General features: G+C 44.9%; 1 protein-coding gene across 1 annotated transcript; it reads left to right on the top strand.

Moving 5' to 3' along the window:
- Positions 1 to 864: 864 nt before the first annotated feature.
- On the top strand, positions 865 to 23,465 carry GDPD4 (glycerophosphodiester phosphodiesterase domain containing 4; the record flags this gene model as incomplete). Its single annotated transcript, XM_079316464.1, has 16 exons — positions 865 to 1,074; positions 2,141 to 2,244; positions 2,999 to 3,092; positions 8,312 to 8,371; positions 10,087 to 10,185; positions 12,236 to 12,329; positions 13,853 to 13,998; positions 14,518 to 14,600; positions 15,475 to 15,625; positions 16,310 to 16,534; positions 17,549 to 17,706; positions 19,848 to 19,995; positions 21,078 to 21,160; positions 22,728 to 22,881; positions 23,133 to 23,240; positions 23,349 to 23,465. The coding sequence occupies exons 1-16, from the start codon at positions 892 to 894 to the stop codon at positions 23,463 to 23,465; spliced, it is 2,007 nt and encodes a 668-aa protein (XP_079172590.1). The 5' UTR covers positions 865 to 891.
- Between the last annotated feature and the right edge of the window lie 760 nt (positions 23,466 to 24,225).

Raw genomic sequence — 24,225 nt, 5'->3', positions numbered from 1 at the left:
GGATTTTGCAGTAGATATTCTAGGATTTGAGTGTGGTTGATGTGAACTTAAGGATGTGATGGTACTTGTAGCACAACAGAAAACATCTCTGACTAACTCAACTCCAAAGAAAAGCTGTATAATGGGGCTTCTTTACATGCCCACACGGAACTGCTTTCCTAAATCTTTCCTTGAAGTCTTGGTAGTGCCCTGCTGGGTGAACCACTCTTCAACTAGAATGAATCCCTGTGCTATTTGCTTCACTGTAACTACTCTGGTTGCAATTTACCACCAAGTTCTTTGTTTTTAATTATGATTATGAATAGATCTCCCACATGTACATCTTTGCAGCTGGTCTTTCTACACTTGAAAATCTGTTCCAAGTAAAGTTTTTTCAGCCAGGTGATAATTATTTCTTAAGGGATCAGTCTCTGCAGTGCTGCAGTTTTGCCAGGATAAGAGAGCTGTGTACCTGGGAGGGGGTTTAGCTCCTTTTCTACATGAGGTAGTTAAATTGCTAGCATGTTTCAAATAGGTCACAGTGATGCTGAATAATTCCCAAAGCTAATCCTAGATTCAGGTTTATATGACATAATTTGAAATGTGCTTAATGAATTAATTTCCCAGAACTCCCTGTAGAGGCAGAGGTAGCATCAAAGGTGATTCAGAGTGCCTGAGTTACAACAAGGAGTCCCACTGCTAAGAGGATTTGCAGTGACCATCCTTCTCAGCTGGCCATCTCACTTTGGTATATAAAATTAGGTGGGATGTCCTCAGCATCACCTCCTGCCGGTCTCAGCACCTGCTTGGGAAAACTTTCTGTCCTTTTTCGAATATGGCAAGCTTACCTAACAGCATCCCCGTAAAACTTGTGTTCTTGTTTCAGGAGGAAGATGAGATAAAGCCCCTCAGATGGAGGCCACTGGCAGCAGCCTGAAGAGGCTGAAGTTTGGGAAGCTGAAGGTGGTGCGCCGGCGGCTGCTGCAGCGCTACGAGCACCAGCCCTTCATCTCCTGCCTGGCCGGATTCTACAGCTGCCGCTGGAAGCGCTACCAGCGCCACAGCACCCAGCCCGGGGAGTGCTGCTGCAGCATGGTGAGACTGCTCGGGACAGCTCGGGACAGCTCTGGGACACTCAGGGACAGATCAGGGACAGATCAGGGACAGATCAGGGACACTCAGGGCAGCTCAGGGACAGCTCAGGGCAGCTCAGGGATAACTCAGGGACACTCAGAGACAGCTCAGGGCAGCTCAGGGCAGCTCAGGAACAGCTCAGGGACAGCTCAGGGACACTCAGGGACAGCTCAGGGGACAGCTCAGGGCAGCTCAGGGCAGCTCAGGGACAGATCAGGGACAAAGCAGGGCAGCTCAGGGACAGATCAGGGACACTCAGGGACAGCCCAGGGCAGCTCAGGGACAGCTCAGGGACAGCTCAGGGACAGCTCACAGCCAGCTCAGGGACAGCTCAGGGACAGCTCAGGGACAGCTCAGGGCAGCTCAGGTACAGCTCAGGGCAGCTCTGGGACACTCAGGGCAGCTCAGGGAGTGCTCAGGGACAGCTCATGGCCAGCTCAGAGCCAGCACAGGCTCAGGTTGCTCCACTGGGCAGGGCAGTCTAAGCAGACAAGAGGTTGGTGGTGAGGGATCCCAGCCCAGCAGGATGTGGAGCCCGCTGGGATCTGTTGGGCTGTTGGATTTTGCTCTAAGTGCTTGGTGAACTGCAGCTTCTGTGGTAGGCTCAATTTGACTGTGCCACCACACAGCTAAGAAATGTGGACTTCACACCAGCTTCTCCTGGCCAGTAAAACACCTCGAAGCCATGGAATCAAAATAAGGAAGTAACATGAAGGTTGAGTGGGCAGTAAGAATTGCAAAGAAGGTTGCTCTGCAGTGCAGTTCCTTCTCATGTGAGGTGGTTAAAATCCCATTAATTTGGGAAATCATAAATTTTCTCTGAGAACAAGTAGTGCACAGTATGCTTTTGAGGCCATTTTCCTAGTTACGAGGGACAGGATGGGATTTCCTCTGCATATTTACTTCAGTTAGTATTCCAGCACCAATCTACATATTTTTAGGGACAGCCTAAAAGTACCTGCCATTTGCTTTGACTGCTCTGGGTTGGCCACAGCTCTGACTGCTTGTCCTTCCTCTCCCTCTCCAGCGGGAATGCATGTTTTTCCCACTGCTCGTTGCAGCTTTCTGCCTTTCTCTGGTCTTTCTGTACACGTGGGGTGAAGGTAAAAATGACTACAATAGCTTTGACTGGTAAGTGACATCTTTTCCTCCACACCCACCCCTTTGGCAGCTCACTATGATGACTGGGAAGGGATGAGCACCTTCCAGAGCAGCTGTGGTGCTACAGGGTACCTTAGATACAAAGCAATTTTTTTGGTACCTTAGACTCTTGGTTACAGCATACAGAATGTCCAGTGACTCTGGAGGTGCTGAGACTCTGCCTTTGCTTGCACAAGATTTTTAGGTGTAAATGTGAATTTAGGAGAAAGGGGAGGATCATCATCACAAAAATGGTGAATGGAAGAGACTAAATAACTCCTTCCTCCTCTGAGTCTTTCTTTCCCCCTTCCCTTTCTGCCCCATTCCATGAGAAGAAGTGTAGTGGCTGGAATCAGACAGCTGCAGCAGCTGTCTCACTGAAAGAGAATTCCATGTTCCCAGGTTCAGAAGTAAGAAATACTCATCAGGGTTCATGCACATCTTTTCCTTCTGTGGTATGTAGGCAGCAGTTATGCAAATCTGGCCCCTAAAATTAAATTAAAGCTGCTCAAATATTATGGGAAGGAAAGATATAATAATGTGTTTTAGTCTGATTGTTAATGCAATCAGGGATTTTGGGAAGGAGGCTCTTAATCACTTTTGCATGTTACAGCGTAGGATATTCCCTTGCCTTTGTTCCATTGCTTAGAAAATTTCAGAATTTCAAGGAACAGGACTGTTGGTCCGCTCTAGTCCATGTGCTAACAAAAAACATTCTTAGATTATTTTATTGGTTTATTTTTAGGTATAACTATGGGAACCTGGGCTTCTGGTTTCTCTGGTCTCTTCTTATCCTGATTGTGGCTGCACTCTTGTTCACATACATCTCACTGTTACTGGTAAGTAATGCTCCTTGTAAGCTGGCCTTGATTTGTGGTCCTGAAAGGCAAACATAGGGGTGGCTTTAATGTGTCAGGTGAAAGTTCAGTCTAGTGCTCTGTGTGATCCTTAGACAGTGAAATTCAGGAGATGATCTGGAGCACAATGAGTGCTTACAGTACTTTCTCCCCGTGTCCACCTGCAAATGGCCAGTTTTAGCTCAGGAGTGTCTGATCCAAATGTAATTTCTGTGATATCTTTCAGTGATTTCCCTTTGATAAATATATACAATTACTCCTTGAACCCAAGGAAAGCTGATCCAGCAGTGGCTGGATTTAGATTTAGGGAGAACTAAAAACTGTTTCTTTGGCAGCAGGGAAATACAGGGTTCTGAATTGTGTAGTGGTGGTGATACATCATCATAGCTGAGTTATTCTTCTAATCCTGGATAAAATGGTTTACTAGAGGAAGGAGAACATAACTTTATCACCTGGCTCACTCTGCTTTGCTGGACGGTTTTCTCCAGGCAGAGGCTATACTAAATGCTGCTGAAGTTTATGCTGAAAGAGGTTCCTGAAACCTTCACTTGTGAATTTTCTAATATGATGTCTGCTTTAGTTATGTAAACATACCAACCCCAAAATTTTCATAAAATTTCTACTTACTTTCCCTCTGATCATTCCCTCATAAGAAAGCTCTCAAATGAAGACAGATTTGCACCTGTTTTTCCATCTTTTTCATCCAGAGCTATAGGTCAAGAATTCACTTTGACTCTAGGCACTGGAGTCCCCATCAGTCCCAAGCCTGCTTTGACTTTCATTTGGAAATGCCAGGTGCTGAAGGTGAGGTTATGGCTTTGTCTCACCTCTGTGACCAAGACAACTAGTTTTATCATCCATTCCTGCTGTTCTTACCCATTCCCTGATGTGTCATCATACAGTCAGTCTGCAAATTGCTCATGACAGGGAACCTCTTTTGGCTTTGTCCATGCAGTACCTATCACAATTGGTTTCTGGGCTCCTTTTTTTTCCTGGTGAAGTACAAATAAATGGTACTTTTATTCTAGTGCTAGCAATAAAAACCACAAAGTGATAAATAGGACATGCCACACTGATCAAGAGCATCATAAGAGATGTGGCCTAACTGAGCTCTGAAAGGGGCAAACAACAGTAATTAATTAGAAGGATTTTGTAACACCATGGTGGCTCAAGGGCTCATGGACAGCAAAGCCTACTTGGCTTTCCCAGAGGCTATGGAATAGTGTGGGTAGTTCAGTGGTTACAATACCATTTGGGGCAACTCAGAACTTTGCCAGAGGTGCCCATGTGACATGGATACACCTGAGATAGTTCCTCAGCAAACTGTGGATCTGGAGTCAGCCTCAGGATCAGCCCATGCTAGAAACTGCCTTTACAGGATTTCCTGGGCTTAAGGAATCTGAAGACCCCTGGGGCTGAAGTGTCAGCTTGGTCATGCTCTATCTGGATCCAAATGTCAGCCAGTGTCCAAGCAGTGGACTTTCTTAGAGCATTTTCAGGTTTTTGTCACCATGAATGTGATGACTGCAGGCTGTCAGGGCAGGTGATGGGCAAAGTAAAGCCAGAAAGGAAGATGGAAGATATGAGCTGAAATTGGTGTCCTACATGGTTTAGTTCAGTCCTGGTCTCACTCTTTATTATGTAGCTACATCTTCCTCTCAAGCCTCTCAGTTCTGTCTAATGAAGCTAACAGCATTTGCCTTCCACAGAAGAGGGAGCATGGATAAACCTGAAAGAATGCAAGTAGTGTGGATCAGACAACAGGAGAAACACTTCAGAGGCTCCTCTGCTCTGGGAGCAGTCCCTGCAGTGAAGACCCATTTGCTTCAGGCTTTTATGAAGCTGTGAGGTGACACAGCCAAAGCTGTTGGGTATTTCTGAGGACATTTTTCCTGCTTGATTGCATCACCATGCCATCACATCCTTTGTAGCATGACTGCTGTGTGCATCCATGCTGAGCAGAGGGTGCTGGGGGCATGAGGCTGCTACCAGGAATCCACCCCTCCATCACTGTTTGCAGAGCTTCCCTTTCACTGAAGGCTTTGTTGGACCACCCGGCAAAACACTGGGAGCCTCACAGGCTGGTGTAACTCAGCCCTTCCACATCTAAATAAGTCATTCACTGTGGGTACCATATGATAAGTGGGTTGCTCTAACACATTTCAGATAACTGATGGCCAAATAGGTTTCTGTCATGGTGAATTACATCCCAGGTTCTGGTTGAACAGTATTGGATGGAGAGTACCTTCACCTAGCAGATGGTTTCTGGTGGTATTTTGCCCATTACATCAGAAAACTGTACATCCTGATGCCCTTGTTGGAGCAGAAAGATTTTGCATCAGCCAGTGGCTGGTCTAGTTTTGTTTGTGAACACCATACCCTCTTTCTCAATGATGGCACCCAGCTGGAATCTGCAAGCCTGCTTCCATGACCTTACTGTGACCCACTAAAGCATACAGACTTCTGCCCACCAGACACAGGTGGCTGAAGAAAATGCTGCACAAGAGAGCATTAGCTGTCTGGACAAAGATGCTCTCCATCCACATGCATCATTGCCATTTTTTTCACACCATCAATTTCATCTAATTTGATTGTTCAATCACTCTCTTAGACAATTTTCTCATCCCTATTATGGTTAAAAGGTTAAACTGAGATGTCTAATTTCAGAACTGTTTATGCTCAGTGGAGAAGAAACATCTTTTCTTGTTTAGACTTTCAAACCCCAACAGATAACATTTGCCTTTCTGCAGTTCAACCACGTTTTTTCTAAGGGTTCTGAGGAGGTGACCTGTGACTGTACAAAGTAAATAGGTTCAGATGCATTGTGGCCTCTTCATTCATAGATGGAGAGGACTCAAAATAGTACATTGACACTGAAATCCAAAATGTGGCCTCAAAACTCCATCCCTAAGAGTCTGGGGTACCAGACAAGTTGGGTTTTTTTGCCATAAAGTAAATGAATATAAGGAGCCGAATCCAGCTGCTGTGAACATCTAAGTGAGCAATGTTTCAGTGAGCTGAGTGTCTGAGTGCCTGCCTGCATGTCCTTGTGGAGTTAAGCATCTGCTGACCACCCTTTGCAGCATAACCTCGTGGTCAATTCAGCCATCAGAAACGAGGAGAGAAATTAAATTTTCATTGTAGTGAATCCACTTGTCTTGCCACTTCTCTGAATCACCACTTTGCAGGTAGATGGTGGAGGGGAGACACTTCCACACCTAATTTTAAAGAAGAGAAGAATGCAAGAGTTGGAGGCTGTAAGGTTCTGGGAGATGGTGGGATTGGCAAGAGGGACTTTGACTCTAACCTTGGCAGGATTAGTCAGAAATGTAGTGGTCACCTAAGCCTTTGTGCCTCTGTACTTATATTAGACAATCCCAGAAAGTGTGTGGAAGCAATTTGGAGTATACAGACCAGTGAGAAGACATGAGGGAATACCTTAAAACTCTCAGTGAAGATTTAGGTTAAAAAGTAGGAGAAGGTTTTACACCCAGGGGATTGCTGGGCACTGGAACAGGCTCCCCAGGGAAGTAGTCACAGGACCAAGTCTGTCTGAGTGCCCTCAATTCAAGAAGTATTTGGACTACACTCTCAGGAGCATGGTGTGATTCTTGGTGTGATTTTGCACAGGGCCAGAAAATGTACTTTGATGATCCTTGAGGGTTCTTTCTGGCTCAGAATGTCCTCAGTCTTGGGCTTTACTATATGCAAGAACCAGTTCTTTGGGTAGCACCACTTACAGCAAAGGAGCAGAGTGGCTTTTTGCTTTCTTTTTTTTCACCCTGAATAACTTGTTTAAATGGGGCTGATATAAGATCTTTAGCAGTATTTCAGTTTTCTCTCAACTGCTCCCATGTTACTCAATCATGTACTGGGTGCATTTATTCCATTAAAGGAACCCAATGTGTCAAGAAGCACTTGTATTCACTGCTGAGTTTATCATAGAATCATAAAATGGTTTGTGTTGTAAGGGACCTTCAAGGTCATCTAATTCCCACTCCCCTGCCATAGACAGGAATGACTGTCACTAGACCAGGCTGCTGAAAGCCCCATCCAACCTGGCCTTCTATCTTGCTTCAAATCAGCATGATCCTGGAAAGAGAGTGTGTTTGTAGATGGATAGAACACAACTTACATTTACTTGCAGTGGAGTTTCAGGAGAGAAGCCCCTCTTTCCCCAAATCTATATATCTTCTTTTCATACAATCCCACTATCCTGCAGTCTGGAGGGACTTGCATCATAAATGACCCTCCTCAGTGGAGCACTGATGTCTACTAAAAGATACTTTCCTCTAAGCCCTGATGCCTGTTGATACTGGTCCTGAAATGGTCCTTTACAGTGGTTGGGAAGTTTCTCCAGGCATTTAGGCTCCTGAGCACAGACCTGTGCATTTTCACAGCAGCAAGGTGATTCTTCAGGTGAAATTAATCTCCAGACTCACTGGTTACTTAGGTTTGGAACTATGTGAAGAAGCTGTGCATGAGAACTGTGGCCTGACTTGCCTCATTCTAGGCTTGTTGGTGTTCAAGGCATCTCAGGTTGTCCTCTGTGCTGGCTGAGGTTTGCAGCATGCTTCACAAGAACCCTCCCCAAGGGCTCCATCAGGTGGAAGGGACGTGCTAACCACAAAAAACTGGAGTCATTTAATCTCCAAGACATTTTTCTCTGAGACAGGTCTGAGATGTCTCTTACATTCCCTGTGGTTAATGTGGAAGAATTGCCTTTTTTACTGTCTGCTCTGTACTTCTGTGCTGCTCTGGGGCATTTTTTATTTCCTGACTTCTCTCCCGTGGTAGATATGCCTCTAATCACAATAAATGCATAGAAAATAGTCAAGGTTAGTGCTGTACTGGTTTTTACAATAATAATTGACCCTGGCCATAATTCCTGTTTCAGAGTCTCTCCTCACAAAAAGTCATTGTAAGGGAGTGCTCAATTATCTGTTATCCAGGAAAATTTCTTTGATCCTGGAGGGAAGTCTTGATATATGCTTGGCTGTTTCAGAAGTATTTTTACTGTAGCATGTAACTTTTCTCTCCATACACCTGTCCTGAAACTTTGACATTATGCAGGAAGACCTACTGTAAAGTAACTTCCCAATGCAAAAAACAATTCCAAAAGTGCCTCACTGGCACACTTCACCACCTTCCACCAAGATACATACATACATCCATACATACAATCTCTTGTTGATTTCCAGGTCCTTGCGATGTGTTTGCTTGCAGAAGGTCAGCAGCTGTACCTGCACTGGAGCCACAAGGTGGGGAGAGTCAGGGCTTTCTGGTAACTCTAATCTATGCTTTTAATTGAGTCTGTGGTTTTTCTTTGCACAAAAAACCTCTTGGACTATGAGAGAGAAGGAAGAGAGAGAAGAGGTTAATCTACCAAGACTGAGATACTCATGAAAATTGTATCTCCACCTGAGCGGATCACTCAAACTCTTTTTGCACTCAGTGGAAGCAAATGAATCCTCTGGTCATAGGCCTCTAAATTAAGAGGAGATGAATCACACTCAAAGAACATTTTTTCCCCACTGACTCCAAAAGATGCCTGCAGTGACTCATTCAGGTGAAAGTGTCTATATTTGATATATCTACATATGGTAACATGAAGTCAAAACCAAAGTTGTCATGAGAAGCACTGCATGATTTTCTGGATCAGACCCCAACAGCAGTGAAAAAGTGTCTGCTCTCTCTGCAGGAGAGGAAGATGGCTTTTCCAAGGCATCCTGGTGCTTTGTGCATTTTGGCCCTTGGATGGTTCCCTGGGAGTGTCCAGTGCCAGGCTGGATGGGGTCCTGAGAAATCTGATCTAGTGCATGGCATCCCTGCCCATGGCAGGGGGGTGGAACTAGGTGATCTTTAAAGTCCTTTCAACTCAAACTGTTCTATAGTTTATAGTTCTATTCTAGGGTTTGGGAAATGCCTTTTGGAGTTTTGAAGACACAGAAACAAATTATCAGGGACTTGTTGCAGTAAAATTATGGGTTAGAATAATCTTTCTTAGGTAATTTTTGAGGCTATGCAAGGCATTTAAAAATGCTTCTCTATCTATGCAGTTTATGGTGGGATGCAATGTGATTGCAAAGGCTGCAGGGGGAGGGAATAGCTGAACATGTGGGTGCTTGATCCTGTGTTTCTTCATTTAAGTGATGGAAACAGAGTGATCTTTGCTATTGAAAAATTGGTTCCAGAAGAACCAGAAGGTTGTAGAACAATTTTAAAAAAAACAACCAACGAAAAAAATTAATAATAATAAAAAAGAGGCATTCTTGGGTGCAAGGGATTAGGGATAGATTATTAAAATATTGATCCATAGAAGATCCCCTGAAGAATGGTTAGGGCCTTGGTGCAATTGCCTTTAGCTGTTAGCAGAAATATGATGTACCAAGAAGTGTCTGCCATTACCACAGTGCTGGTACCAAACTGAACAAGAAGCTGAAGAATTGACTGAGACACTGCCTCACCTTTTTGGTTAAAAATTGAACTCTCATCTCTTAATTATGGGAAGGTTTGTTGTCGCTGATGCCTGTTACAAGGCAGCTCATAGAACAAGGAAGTTGTGTTGTTGTCCCTTTTGGGTGGAATTTGTCACTTCTGAGTTTAGAAGTGATGAATTCCATCTGCAGGTTAGGGATTTAACGTGAGCTCCATCTGTATCAATAGAGAGAGAGGCATATTCCATCATAATGCAGGAATGGATCACCTCTGAAATTCCTCTTTCTCCACTGATTGCAGAGAGAATCCTGAGAGCTGACTTAGTTGAGTACCCAGCTCCTGATATCAGCTTTGCCATCCTGATAGCATTGAGGATTTGGTTCTAGTCCCATTGGATCTCTCTGTCTCTGAACTGGCACAGTCAATCTCATAGATCTGAAACAATTTTTCAAGCTGCTTAAATTAGCCATGACTAAGATGGATGGCACACCCTATTCAGAAATGCTGAAGCTGATTTATGTCTTCTTTGTGTCCCCAGATTGGTACTTTTCTCGTGCTGGGGTTCTGTATCTCATCCCTCTTTGCATTGTCTATACTCTGGCGAGATCACAGGAAAACTGTGCGCCTCTCATTCCAGGTAAGAGGGGTTAGGATGTCTCCTTGAAGGAGCAGCTCGTTTATAGAAGTATTTGGTGACAATTGGCAGAAGATATTCCGTATGGTGGATGTTCTTCACAGGGTTTCTGTTAGCAGGGTACATTTCTTAAAATAAACTTTTATTATGACTTAACATTTCCTGTTGGAGGAAAGGAAGCCAAGGCCTGAGACTGAGTTTCAAGCTATGTGATGTAACATGTCTCAGTTTAGAAAGATACAGAAAGTTACAGCCCTTTTTTATCCCTCCCCAAAAATGTAGGTCTACTGTTAAATTTCAGCTGTCCAGGGCACACATATCAGGCCTCTTAGGCTGGTGGGTTTGCTGGAGCAAGAACATTCTCCCTCATCCCTCATCCCAATCTGCTGGTACAGCACAGTTTCAGTCTTTTGTGGCTCAGAAGAGTTTAATCTCCTGGGGGCATGAGCACACTGGGTTTTTGGGGAGCAGCTGGGGAATGCTGGTGTTGAGTGCTGGATGCAGGAGGTCAAAGCTCATGGTTGCTGGCCTCCTCAACTCCCAGCAGATCTGCAGGTGGAGGCAAGAGCTGCCAGTGCTGTCCAGTGTCTGAGCATCCAGGTCCCCCTGTGCATGGGGAAGGAGGAAGCATGCAGCCTTTGACTCCACAGCTGCTTTGCAAACCACTCTATAGTTCTATGACTCTGTGCTCTTTAGGTCTATTACCTCTCCCCTACGTGGCTTTGTGCTTGTGAAAGCTGGGAGAGCAGTGCAAGTGGACTGGCAGAGGAACTGAAGATGTGGTGGTGTTTGTAGGGTGTGGTTAATTGCACATTCCTGTTCTACAGTTCTCTAGCTACTGGGTTATGGACTGGCAAAGGTAATGAGAAACCACCAGCTTCTCCTCCCCCTGACACACACCAGGGGGTGTGGACAAGGAGAAGGACTTTGGGTTCCCCATAGATGCTGTTTATTTCAGGTGTCCATGCCCTTTGAGATGGCCTCCCACTGCTGTTGCCAAAGGACATGAATCACCTATAGATACTGTGTCATGTCCATTAGCCCTGCAAATCTATCTCAGGTATTCTGGACATCTCAGATGGCACCTCTGCTTGCACAGCTGAATCCTGCTTCTGCTCAGGAGATGTTGGTATCAAGTGTCCAGGGCAGACAGTGCCACATGCAGTAACATCTCCCACTGACTGCTGCCTTCTTCAACTCTTCCAGCTTAGAAAATTGAGCATCAGCACTAAGAAATAGAAAAGGCTTACATCTGGAGAGTTGGGTTTTTTCCCTAGCATACCTTAATAACCATCAGCTTTAGCTGGAATATTTGCCACAGGGCTCTGATGAGCATGGGAAGATGATGGACTGGTTTCTAGCTCAGATTTGCCTACTTTTAGGAAAAATGTGTTAGACCAACAACCATTCAAATTCTGTATTTTTGCTTCATGAGTTTATGCTAAGCATAGAAGTGATTCTTGTTCTATGATCTTCTTGTTTAATCTTTAGGATTAAAGAAATCAAATTTATTAAATCAAATCTGTATCTGTCTAGAAATATTATCCCATGTATCTATTTCTATTATTCCACAGCAGTTGGTTACATACCACAGCTAGTAAATACCACACTTTATCCCTCTGATTTGTTGACATCAGTTTAATGATTTAACTGCTGTGTGGAGATAGCTATCACCTGTATGGGTTTGGATTGGAATGGTTTATATTGGGCTAAACTGGAAGATGCTCACAGATTTTGGCATATCAGTAGTGGCAATCGTATCCTTATGGAGGAGGGTAGTTGTGTCCCCTTCATCTGATTTAGGAGAAAGTAAAGAATTGAGGAGCATCCTTAGGCTGGGGCACACTCCTCCCTGGCCTGGCCAGGGGTGCATAGCTCTCCCCTGAGTCCTGAGGTGTTTCATGGATCCAGCACAGGCGAGGGAGAGTGGTTAGCTGCTGGTATCTGCAGCAGGAGCCCATCCAGGTGTAAGGGCTGTAGCTCTGGTGGAGATTGTTAACATCTATCTGCACAGTTCATCCTTTGACTAAAATCCCTTTTTTCTCCTTGCCAGGTCACAGCTCCTTATCTCCACTTAGGGGCAATTGCCATCATGGTCCTTCTTGCCTGGCCTGTGGCTCTTCATGCCATCAGAGCAGATAAGAAAGGTATGGCAGCTCTGGTTCCTGCTTCCTGTATGATAAATTATATATATGAGTATGGGAAAAGAGGCACACAGGAGCCCTTTCCCCCCACACCTGCACTCCAGCTGGAGGAGACTTTCAAATTCTGCATCTCCCAGGGAAATTAATGGGCCTGGCTGCCCTGTTGCTGTCCCAGTGTGTTACTGGTTTGCATGTTACCTTGCATTGTTTTGCCCTATACTGAGGCAGTGATTGCATTGAGACTGAGGAAACTAGCAGAAGCACCCATGCTCTGAGTCATGAATGAAACTTTTTTAGCCCTCTGCAGGAGAAAGCAGCCAGTGGCAGTTCCCTTGATTTTTGCTTGCTGTGTACAAAAGGATTTCCAGTCAGACAAACCACTTCAGACTAGCATATCTCAGGAGAAGCCAGCTGAGTTAGGGAAAATAACTTTTTGATCAGTTCTTAGTGGTATCTCATGGAAAGTACCTGCCCACCTCTAGGAAGAATGACCAAATGTTGTAAGGATAAAGCCAGATGCCAGGAACAACTGCAGAGAAACCTGACTGGGAGTGGCTGTTTTTCTCTTATTGTCTCTCCATGTAGCCAAAATTATCTACCTGACACCCACCTTTGGATATTGGTTTGCTGTAAAAATCACAGACAGAATGGACTGGTGAAAACTTATTTTTTTCCTATTCAAGACCTTTCTTGTTGAACTGCAGCTGGGGAGGCTGGGGGAGAATACACAGGGACCCTATAAACCACCATGCCTGTGGTACTCCTAGCTTGGCCATTATCTTAGCCTAAGCCCAAATTCCTTCAGAGCCAGTGGCACAGAGGGATGGTGGTGCCTATTCAAGGAAGAGGTGCTGGTTCCCAGGTGCCCATTTCTCAGAATTGCTTTGGTCCTTGAGGAGAAGGACTCTTGGGGCTTTTGGGCAGTGTGTCAACAGACTCCAGAGAAGAGCATAGAAAATGAGTTTGCAAGTTTCTGAGGTGCAAGTCCATGCTCTCAGGGTCTGTAGGATTGTCTAGGTCACACACAGAAGGTCACTAGCAGCAATATGAATGAACCAGGAAGTATTTAAAGTAAGGAGATGCAACAGTTGGAGGAGAGGTGCCTACTCTTCTTCATTGTGAATGAAACTTGTAAATGGTGCTTGTTCTCATCTGAGTATGAAAAAATTAGCATCCTTCTGTTGAGGATTGTTTTTATACATATGGAGGGGATTTCATTGCATCATGTCAAAAGAAAAAAAGAAATAAAGCTCTATTTTGCTGTCAGGCATAATGAGATGTAATTAAAGCACAAAACTTGCAGTCCTGGCTTAGACAGCCTGCATCCTTGCTTTCACCAATTTGTTTTCCTGGGCTGCATTGTTTGAAGAGAAAGTGAAAATTAGGGGAAGAAGGAAAGGAAAAAGGGATGAGACAAAGCCCAAATGGTCCTTAGCTGGAGGACTGTATTAAAAGTTAAGTGGCAAGGCAGACTCGTTTGTTACGATGTGGATTAACTCTAGCCTTCCTCCTTCAAATTCTTTCAGTTACTCAGGTGATAATTGTTGGTCCATACCTGGCTATCCTTCTCTTTCTTTTCTTGATACCTCTGGGGATGTACTCTCCTTGCATCAGAGAGATGGGAACGCTTGGACCAAAGCCAGCCCTCATTGGACACCGTGGAGCACCAATGGTAGGTCTGAAGGAGTTGTTTTATGTCATTTCTTCATCCTCTCTGTTGCTACTTTTGTGAACATCTTCAATGTTGTTTCTTTGTTGTTTTTTTGTTTTTTTTTTTTTTTTTTCTTCCCATGAAATACATGGAGAGTGGAAGACATTTCTGGTCATTGGGACTGCATGCCAAAGGCATCACTGCATGGCTTTGCTTACAAAAATACACTGTTCCTGAGGGACAAGGCCAGGTTGGAGGGGGCCCTGAGCAACCTGGACTAGTGAAAGGCATCTCTGCCCTGACAGGGGAATTGGAACAGGGTGATGTTCAAGGTCCCTTCCAGCCCAAACCATTCTAGGATTCTGTTACTCTTCTGCATGATGGGTTTGGCCAAAGGGGAAGAAAATAAACAGTAGACTTTAACAATATAATGATGCTCCCTTAATAAAAAACAGAGATGTTACAAAGAGGCAAGAAATATTTGCAGGGTCCTCCAGAGTGTGCTTGAAAATGATCTGCTCATGTGCCTTTTTGTTTCAGCTGGCACCAGAAAACACTGAGATGTCGTTTCTGAAGACAATTGAGCATGGAGGGGATGGTCTTGAAACAGATGTTGCCATAAGGTGAGGGCAAAACATCACATCTCACAGAATATACACAGCTTCTTCTATGAGCTGTGTTTGGAGACATGCAGCTCCAGGCAGCTGGGTTTCACTGCTGCCTGGGACAGGGCCCCTCAGCTGTCATGTGGCAGGGGCTGTAGGGCATGGTTGTTCTCAGGAAAGTCAATGAGCTGCAGCTATTGATTGGACAATCGTTATTTTTACAGTGTTTTAAATGCTTGGCAAGAGTACAGGAACAAGCCCCTGCTCTGGTCTGATTTCCAGGTCACAGTGAGGGTTATATCAGGTCTACAAAACAACAGAAAATTGAGTTTTTTTGAATTTGTGACAGCATTGCCGTAATTATTAGATCTTTAATTGCCTTTGGTGAACTCATTGCCACAAAATGCTAACATTCTATGCAGGATGAGCTGGTTCCAGGCACTGAATGAGAAAAACACTAACATTTAGACATTCTGCTAAACTAGATCCTTCTGTAAAAGAAAATTATCCATCTCTGTCACTATGCATTCATTATTCAGTCCTCTAAAAACCACAGAAACACTTTGATGTCAGCAAAAAGAAATTTCAACTATAAGTTACTAACCATTTTTGAGGGAGTTAGCACGGCAAAAAGGTCACCTCCTTCACATTGCCCCTAGGGAAACTGAGGCACAAACAAGCATGACTTCTGTGAGATCCCCTAGAAGTATTTAAACTGGAAATAACCTGGTGTCTTGAGCCTCAGCATCCCTCCATATTGCACTTTCTGCACTAAGGAAGGCTGTACTGCTGCATTCACAGTGGCCCAGATGTTCTTCTGACGTGGCTTGAGTCTGCTCATGCTGTGAATGAGCCTGCTCCCCAGGTGACCTGAACTCTTGCTCTCTGGCAGCTATGATGGGGTTCCTTTCCTCATGCATGATGACACCTTGACAAGGACAACTAACATCCAAGAGGTTTACCCTAATGATGCTGGTAGAGGAGCTTCATTTTTCTCCTGGGATGCCCTGAAGAAACTGAATGCTGGAAAGTGGTTCCTTAAGGTAAGCATCATGAAGGGCTAGAAGCATTCAAGGTCAATTGGATTGGACTCTAGGCAACCTGGTCCAGTTGGACACATCCCTGTTTATTGCAGGGGTTGGGACTAGATGAGCTTTAAAAGGCCCTTCCGATCCATGGAAGAGATTTTCTATGATTTCATGGTTATCACCAACTGGATGTAAAGGAGACACCAGCTGTCTATTATTTAACAGCATCAGTGTTAGAAGAGGAACTGCTGGTTGAGTCAAAACTCAAACAAATCAGTGTAAATCCTTCAATTTGGGTCTCTGCTTTGTCCACTTTGCCTTCAGGCTAAGGAGACCTGTAACAATTGGCTGGTGGATGTTCTTGTGTCACTTTACCATGGCAGCAGCAGAGCTCATGGGCTGTGGAAAGAAGAAAAGAGCTACTTGTGCAATGTGTTGTTTAAAATATTTAGAGCTTACAAGGTGGGACAGAGAAGCACAGCAGAGCTAGCTTTGAACTAAGCAATTTAGGTCCCAGAAGCAATGTCCTCACAGCATGGGTTAACTTCCCCCATTTCTTATGTAGAAGAAACAAGCAAAATAACATATCCCCAGCTGTTGAGGACTGACATCAAACTTTTTCCTTCTTAGAGATGCAGCTGACTCCCAGAGCAAGCTGCCTGATTGATTTTGGTTTTGTTTATATCCATTTATTTCTAGAACAAGCCCTTTGTAGGGATGGGCTCGCTGTCCAAGGCAGACCGAAAGCAGGCAATGAATCAGTCCATTTACACGCTGAGCAGTTTCTTGCGCCTCGCAGACAGCCACAATAAACTTGTGATATTTGATCTCTACCGCCCTCCAGAGAAACATCCTTACAGGAACTTGTGGCTGCGCAAAGTCCTGGACGTCATCCTCAACGAGTCGAAGATTAAACGCCATCTGGTAGGGTGACCTCACTCATATCCATATCCATATCCATATCCATATCCATATCCATATCCATATCCATATCCATATCCATATCCATATCCACATCCACATCCACATCCACATCCACATCCACATCCACATCCACATCCACATCCACATCCATATCCATATCCATATCCACATCCACATCCACATCCACATCCATATCCATATCCATATCCATATCCATATCCATATCCATATCCATATTTTCTTGCTCTCCTCGTTGGGACTTTGGGGCATACTCTGCATGATTTCACCTGCATAAAGTTGGCCCGTTGCATTTCGCTGGATTTAAAAGGCATCATTTGGAGTATATTCCTAATATTAGCTCCTCAGAAGATTGACAATGGTGTAATCCTTCAGCAGCAGAGGAAAAAAGGCAGTGTATATACCAGCTGATGCCATAGCTCCTAAACAGAACCCCTTCATAAATATAATAATTGCCAGTCTATTCCCATGCTTGTTTTATATATTACATCAAAATTCCTGGTTTAAATTAAAATAAATTGTGAGTGTTTATTGCCTTCCTCCCCCTGGCAGTGGATGAATGCTAAACTCGTGGGAATCAGGTTATGTACCCATTGGTGTTTGGGGAGTTATGCTGATCTGTATCTGTTGAAGATCTTTTTTTCCATGCTGGAAGAATGGTAGAACAGAATATTTTCGGTTGCCTTTTCTATAAACCAAAGCTGTCTTTTCATTAATTTTCAACACTGCATCTTTTGTTGGGCTATGTGAAACATACTCACTGATTTCAAGTGGATAAGCAAGCAACAGTGGATGCTTATTTTTTGATAAAAGTGACTTGCAAATTATAACCCTGTATCTGAATATTATTTGATCATTGGGAGAAACGCCAATGATCAAACCCAGGCTGGGTTAAGTCCCTCAAGACATTATCAGTACTGGGCTTGTGTGAAGAGTGGGGCGTATTAGGGGCATGAATTCTGCTGAGAATTCACTGGTTCCTCTTGTTGCCTGCAGGTCCTGTGGCTGCATCACAGTGTGAGGTCCTTTGTTCAGTCTGTTGCTCCTGGGTTTCAGCACACGATGGGCAGAAAGGCACCAATAGAAGATCTGTTAAAGCACAAAATTGTCAAACTCAACCTGGTCTACACTGACATGTCCAGTGAGGATATCCGGTAGGTTTCAGCCCCAAGTACAATCTTTGGGGTGCAGCTGGACTATGTTTGCCTCATGCATGGGGCAATGTCTCCCTCCAGTGACCAGTTCTAGAGACTATAGTATTTGGGGAATAGGTTGTTCAGATCAAGTAGCCATGCCTGATGCATTTAGGGGTGACAAACTGCAGTTCACTCCTGCTGTTGATTAAGAGGTGGCATATAATGTAATTAAATCTGGCTGTCCTCAATTCCATATTGACCAGGATCTGAGGATGTTCTGGTAAGAACACCACAGCTGTATCCTGATTTCTTGTCTTTTTATTTGTGCCATCCCCAGTCCCACCAACACTGAATCAAGGAACATGAACAACTTTTTAACTTCCCATGGCTCTTCCACAAACACCAGTGGGAGTGCATAGTGCTGTGGTGACTGAACATCACCCTCTTGTAGCCAGTGTATTGGAGACATCACTTCTTGTCTGTTACTACCAGTACTCTGTTGCATGTCACACACTGAAATGTAACTTCTATGATGAAAGGCTCCACATTCATTGCAGGAGTTCTCAAAATGCTACTCTCACATGGCAACACAACCCAACAAACCACCAAAAACCCCAGCTTTATCTGTCTAGCTGTCCTTTTGTAAATAGGATTTTTTTCTTTTTTGAATGCACAAAACTGTTGAAGTCTAGTTGAAATGAAAAAGAAATGAAAAATGTTAATCCTTTGGACAAGAGTATGTTTATGTTTTCTCAATTATAATTGTCACAGGATGTAGAATCATAGAATCACAGAATGGTTTGGGTTGTAAGGGACTTTCAGCATCATTTAGTCACAACCTCCCTGCTATGGTCAGGGAAGCTCCCACTAGACCTGGTTTTTCAGAGCCCCATAGCCTGGCATTGAACACTTCCAGGGATGGGGAGTCCACAACCTCTCTGGGCAATCTGTACCAGTGTCTCAACCACCCTCACATTCAAGAATTTTTGTCCTAATGTCTGATCTAAACCTTTCCTCCTTCAGTTTAGGGCCATTCCCCCTTGTCCTGTCACTCAATGCCCTTGTAAAAAGTTCCTCTCCAGCCCTCTTGTAGCTGGTCTCCTCAGACCCTTCTTTTCTCCAGGCTGAAAGGCTATAAAAATTCACAGGCAGATCCATTTAGGTAAACCTTGGATAGGTCCTAGGTAGATTTATAAATGCTGATATCAATGATACATTACCTTTATACAAAGAATGAATTTCCTTCAGATTAAGTTTGAATAGTTTATAGCTTGAGAAGTGATGCATTGGTGGAGCGACCAAAACAAACTCGTGTGGCCAGCTTCAGAGATTAGCTCAGCTGCTCTAACCAGCTCAGGTGCTCCAGCCAGCACCAACATGGTGGCTTCAATCCCTACATGAGCCATTGACTGAAGAGCTGGACTCTGTGGCCTTCTGTGTCCCTTCCAACTCAGGCTATTCTGTGATTCTGTGGTGGTTTGCAACACACTGTGGGAAGATTTTAAAATAACATGAATGGTTTAGATTTAAAAGATCTCTAAGATCATCAAGACCAACCATTATCCCAGCACTGCCAAATCTACTGCTAAACCATGTCCCTAAGTGATACGTCCACATGTTTTAAATACCTCTTGAGATGATGATTTCAGTACTTCCCTGGGCAGCCAATTCCAAAGCCTGATAATCCTTCCCATTAAGAATTTTCTCCTAATATCCAGTCTAAACTTTTCCTGGTAAAGCTTGGGTCCATTTCTTCTTGTTCTATTGCTTGAAGATCTACCATGCTGAAAGAATGGTAGAACAGAATAATTTGGTTGCCTTTTGAAAGAAGAGACTGACTCCCACCTGGCTACAGCCTCCTTTACAAATACTTGTTACATTGATTCATATGGCAGAAGGATTAGAAAGGTTTTGACCTCTTGGGCATTTTATCTGCATTTGTTTCCAGCTGTTCAGCTACTCCATATTGACCAATTGCTAATGATTAATTATTGGCTGGTTGGCTTTCCTTTATGTTCCTTATCTAGGTCCCAAAGTAAGCACTTCCTACAGAAGATTACAACCATTTCCCATGATCTTCCTGAATCTCCTTGAGTAAGCCCGAAGGAAGTGCTAATCTCCTTGCTCAATGAAGGTTGTTGCCTTTTGGTCTTTTAAAGGAAATATGCTGAGGCAAACATCACCACCAACTTCTATGTGGTCAACGAGCCATGGCTCTATTCCCTGGCATGGTGCTCTGGGGCACACTCTGTGACCACCAATGCTGTCCACTTGCTGAAGGATCTCAGCCAGCCCCTCTTCCTCATGGTGAGTGGAGGTCTTCTCTGTCTCAGGGGTGGGAAACAGGTTTGGGATGGTCATGGGATGATGGGCCAGTTCACACATGGATAAAGCATCCTTTGAGGACCCTTTGCATAAGAAGGACCTGAGCCAGAAACCTGGCTTACCTGGAACCTCAAGGCCACTACAGGCATTACCATCCCCTTCTCTCTTCTCCTGGCTCAGGATGAAGCACCCTGCTTGTTAGGGTTATCACCTTAGGTCTTGAGATAAGGGAAAAGAAGTCATGTTGAGACTTGTGCAGGAAGAAAGCTGATGCATGAGGATTTCCATTTCTAAGGTTTTGAAGCACCTTACTGATAACAGAAATTTATCTTTTCCCAGAGCATCCCACTGCCCTTGTAAACTTGGTCTTGTTACACAAGTCCAAGGGAAACAACCACAGAAATAAATAAGCCTTCCTACTGGGAGGAATTTTCACATAATTTCTCTATTTGTTATTCTGCCTTGGACAACCTGTACGACCAAGAAGCAGCTGGGCATTGGTCCCACCAGAGTCTCTGTAAGGACTTAAAGTAGTTGGCTTCACAGTTCTGAATTAGATTTTACAGTGCTCCCCTCCAGAGAATTGCAGTGTTTCAGTCAATTCTAAACTTGGGTGGAGGTCCAGTCTAAGGATGAATCTTCAAATGCTCTTAGGCTTAAAGAGGGAGCCACCCCAGGCAGTCTGTGGTGTTCAGTAAAGGGCAGTTTTGCCAGAGAAAATGAGATGCCATCAGCTGACATTATTATTGGGGCAAAGCAGAGAAGTGCAAGTCCTGCTTGTACAAACAAGAGGTCTCTGTGGCATTCACTGTGACATGGTACAATATTGTTGGCTACACAACAGACCTGCTCTTTTGAAGGAGAATGATTTGGCACCAACACCCAGTGATGAGTGGCCACTTTGAAATGCTACCAAAGGCTTTAAACACCCAAGGGATGTTACTGCAGGTGCAAACCAGGCAGCTGAATGGCCATACTCAAGCAGGAAGAAAGAGCTTGAGTAACTTTTTTTGCCGATTTTGTGGTTCTTGGTGGTGGAAACAACCTCTGCTGTTTTCTTCCAGACTCCACGGCAGTATAACACCATGTGGATCCTGACAGATCTGACCTCTGCATTCCTCATCTCACTCATCTTTGCTCTGCACTGGTAACTGCCAAGCTGTTAATGGCCATCCTAACCTGATCTTTTGTGCCAGGTGGAGGGAAGGAAGGATACTTTCAGGTCACCTGAAGGGTTAAAGCTACACTTGAGAACACTAGCTTTCCCTTCTGGAAATGGAAGAAAGTCCCAGAAAGTCCTCCAAAACCTCTCTGTTTCTCCTTCTTGCTCTCATTTTCCCTTTCCATTTTGACAGCTCAGGCACTGTTTGCTCTCAGGATTTAGTGGAAAATTGGTGGATTTATAGTGGCAACATAAACCAATTATCAAAGCTTATGGGCTGAGAAAAGAACTGATTATTCTGTTATTACTATTTAACAATGTTTCATTGGACTGATTTGTTAGGAAAGCTCCCAGTGTTCATATTTGAGTACCCCCTGTTTCTCTACACATGCCAGAGCCCCACAGGAAATCCATCCTTCCACACAAAAATGTCTGACTGTGTCACAGACACCACATTTTGTTTCTTTCCACTCTGTCAAAGATAATTAGGAAATCTGGGGTTCATGGAACAGGCTCACCCCATCTGACTGGGTTTGGCTGCTGGATGTTCTGCTCTGCCACAGTTGTTTGATGAACATGCCTATGCTCTCATCCCAGTACTGCCCCAGAAAGGCAGGATGGGCTGGGCTCAGCTCTTCAGCTGGCTGGCTGTGGGTGGGTGGGAGGACCAGAGCAGCCAGCCCAGGGGAGTATTTTTCCAGAGTGCTGGCAGTACAGAAAAGTAAGCAGAAAGTCTGGGAAGCCCCTGTGTGAGAACTCTGGGCTGTTTAGAGAGCAACTGTGACTTGCTTAGGCATAGGAAAAGGTTGAAGTGCTAATATTGCTCTGGGATGGTGAAAAAATTAGTTGGTACCAGTCTGACAGTGATGAACTAGCAGCTGTGTAGGTATTTTTCCTGGGCATCCAGACTTTTCCCTTCCCAAGGAAAAACGGCTCCCTCCCTGCCTTCCTTCCCCTGCTCCCCTGCTCTGCTCCCCTCAGGTCCTGCTTTCACCTTGTTTTCAAGGCTGCAGGTATCAGGAAGGTGTACCACCACCAGACCTTGCCAGCCCAGTTCCTCCAGGATCATGTTCATGTTGTGTGCATTTCCCAGGGTTCTGTGGATGCTTCTGGTCCCACCAAATAACAGACTCCTCTGGGCTGGCCTTGCAACAAGGGCATCCCCAGCCCTCCTGGGCTGAAAGGTCATTGGCAGTGCCTCAGTGCCCTGTGTGGTCTTGTCAGGTTTATGAGCACACCAGAATCATAGTTTTTAATTTTCCATGGCTGTTTTAGAAACAGTGTCTGTAAACATTCTGGGGGCTTTGGAGCTCTTAAATCTTGCTTAGAAAACAGGGCTTAGTTAGAAGGTTGCCTTCAAAATGCTGTTGCATACATAAAGTTTGGATTCTTAAACATCAGCCATGCACTTGAGTCCTTTCTCAGTAAGGACGTGAGAAAATCCCAAAATACCTGCCCTCACAAAGTAGGAAAGAGCTGTCCAAGGCAGCAGGGGGCTGTGAGAAACACCACAGCAGGCAGTGACCTAATCCAGGTGCTTTGCCCCATGCAGGTTTGGAGAGAAGAATTTGTCCTGCTGTGCCCAGAACGGTAACCCAGTGATAGAGAATGGCACCTACAACAAAGTCAAAGGTGAGCAAGGCAAGGAGAGCAGCTGCATCCTGCTCAGGGGGTCTCTGTGGGACTACCGAGGTCCTGATGGGTGGGTTGGTGATGGCTTATGAGGAAGGTTATGAGGAAGGATGCAGTCTGGGTTATCTCAGCCCCAGACCCCGTAGCAGCTCACTCCAATTGGCCTGCTTCATGCAGAGGCTGGGGCTGACACCTCCAGATGTCCCCTCTAATACTTGTGACCCAGCCTGGGCTGCATGCATTTTCCAACAGGCTCTGTTTGCTGGCAGTGGCTGACAGAACAGATGCAGATGTTTGGTAGCTTGCTGTGTGTCTCCTTTTCCAGAACTCAGTGACATGCCTGCTGTCCAGCCTGACATGGGCACAGAGGAACGTGGACCTGCCATCTCGACGAGGCTGGGGACACCAGCTGGAGGGGGCTCAGATCCACCTGGTGAGCAGGAGCCTTTTGCCTTCGCAGCCCTGCTGGACAGGAGCACCAACCATCCTCTCTACAACTTTTCTCACATTGAAACGGCTGTCAGGGATCCTTGGGGTGCAGGAGAGCACAGATGGAGTGGCAGCCATGAGGAAACTGTGCATTGTGGTGAGATGCAGCAGCCACAAGGGAGCCACCATTTACCTGAGACCACTGGCATCCCACAGGGCAGTCGTGTAAGCCCTGTTTCCACACATGCTGCAAACATCTGAGCATCCTCCAGTCCTCCTCATTCTCAGGTGCCCAGATTTCTCCTGTCAGACCAGCCTCTTCTGCACACACTACCTCCTGTCCTCCATCCCCAAGAGCACACCATGCCCACCACCATGGTCAGGGGCTGCTGGTCATTACAATCAGTACCTTTCTATAACAGAGGCAGGGGCACTTTGATTTTCCTTTTCCCCACTCTTGCCCTGCCATAGCCTAATAGGGCAATCTCCTCCCCTTGTCTGTGGGCGAGGGCATGTCATCCCCATGGGGGCTGAAGGACTTTTTAGTGTCTTGGACATGTAGCCACTGGGACTGTGACCAGTAACAACCATTTTTCTTCAGAAGGATGGAGCTGTGTAGGAATTGGTCCTGCCAAGTGTTTGCTTTTCCCTTGGGAAGGTCTGTACACCTGTACTACAGCCTGGGATTTATTCCAGTTTTCATTTCTCCCAGTGGCTGCTGGCACACAGGGGAGGGGCCTATGCTCTGTAAAGGAGATGTAAATGTCTCTCAGGTTTAAGCCATATCTTTCTACTTGAAGACATAATATGTTTTTTTGTAAATTGTAAGTGATGTTTTAAATACATTTTATCTCTCCTATCCTGTTTTCTTCTTATTTCAGCAAACTGGGAAAGGGAAAGAATATGTAATCTTTACCTGATCCAGACTATCAACATTTCTTATACATGAGCCATTTGTTAAATGAAGTCATCACAAGTGAGAGGGCAGC

The sequence above is a fragment of the Erithacus rubecula genome (genome assembly GCF_903797595.1).
Source record: "Erithacus rubecula genome assembly, chromosome: 1".
NCBI classification, from domain to species: Eukaryota; Metazoa; Chordata; class Aves; order Passeriformes; family Muscicapidae; genus Erithacus; species Erithacus rubecula.
This window is presented reverse-complemented; position numbering and strand designations above follow the sequence as displayed.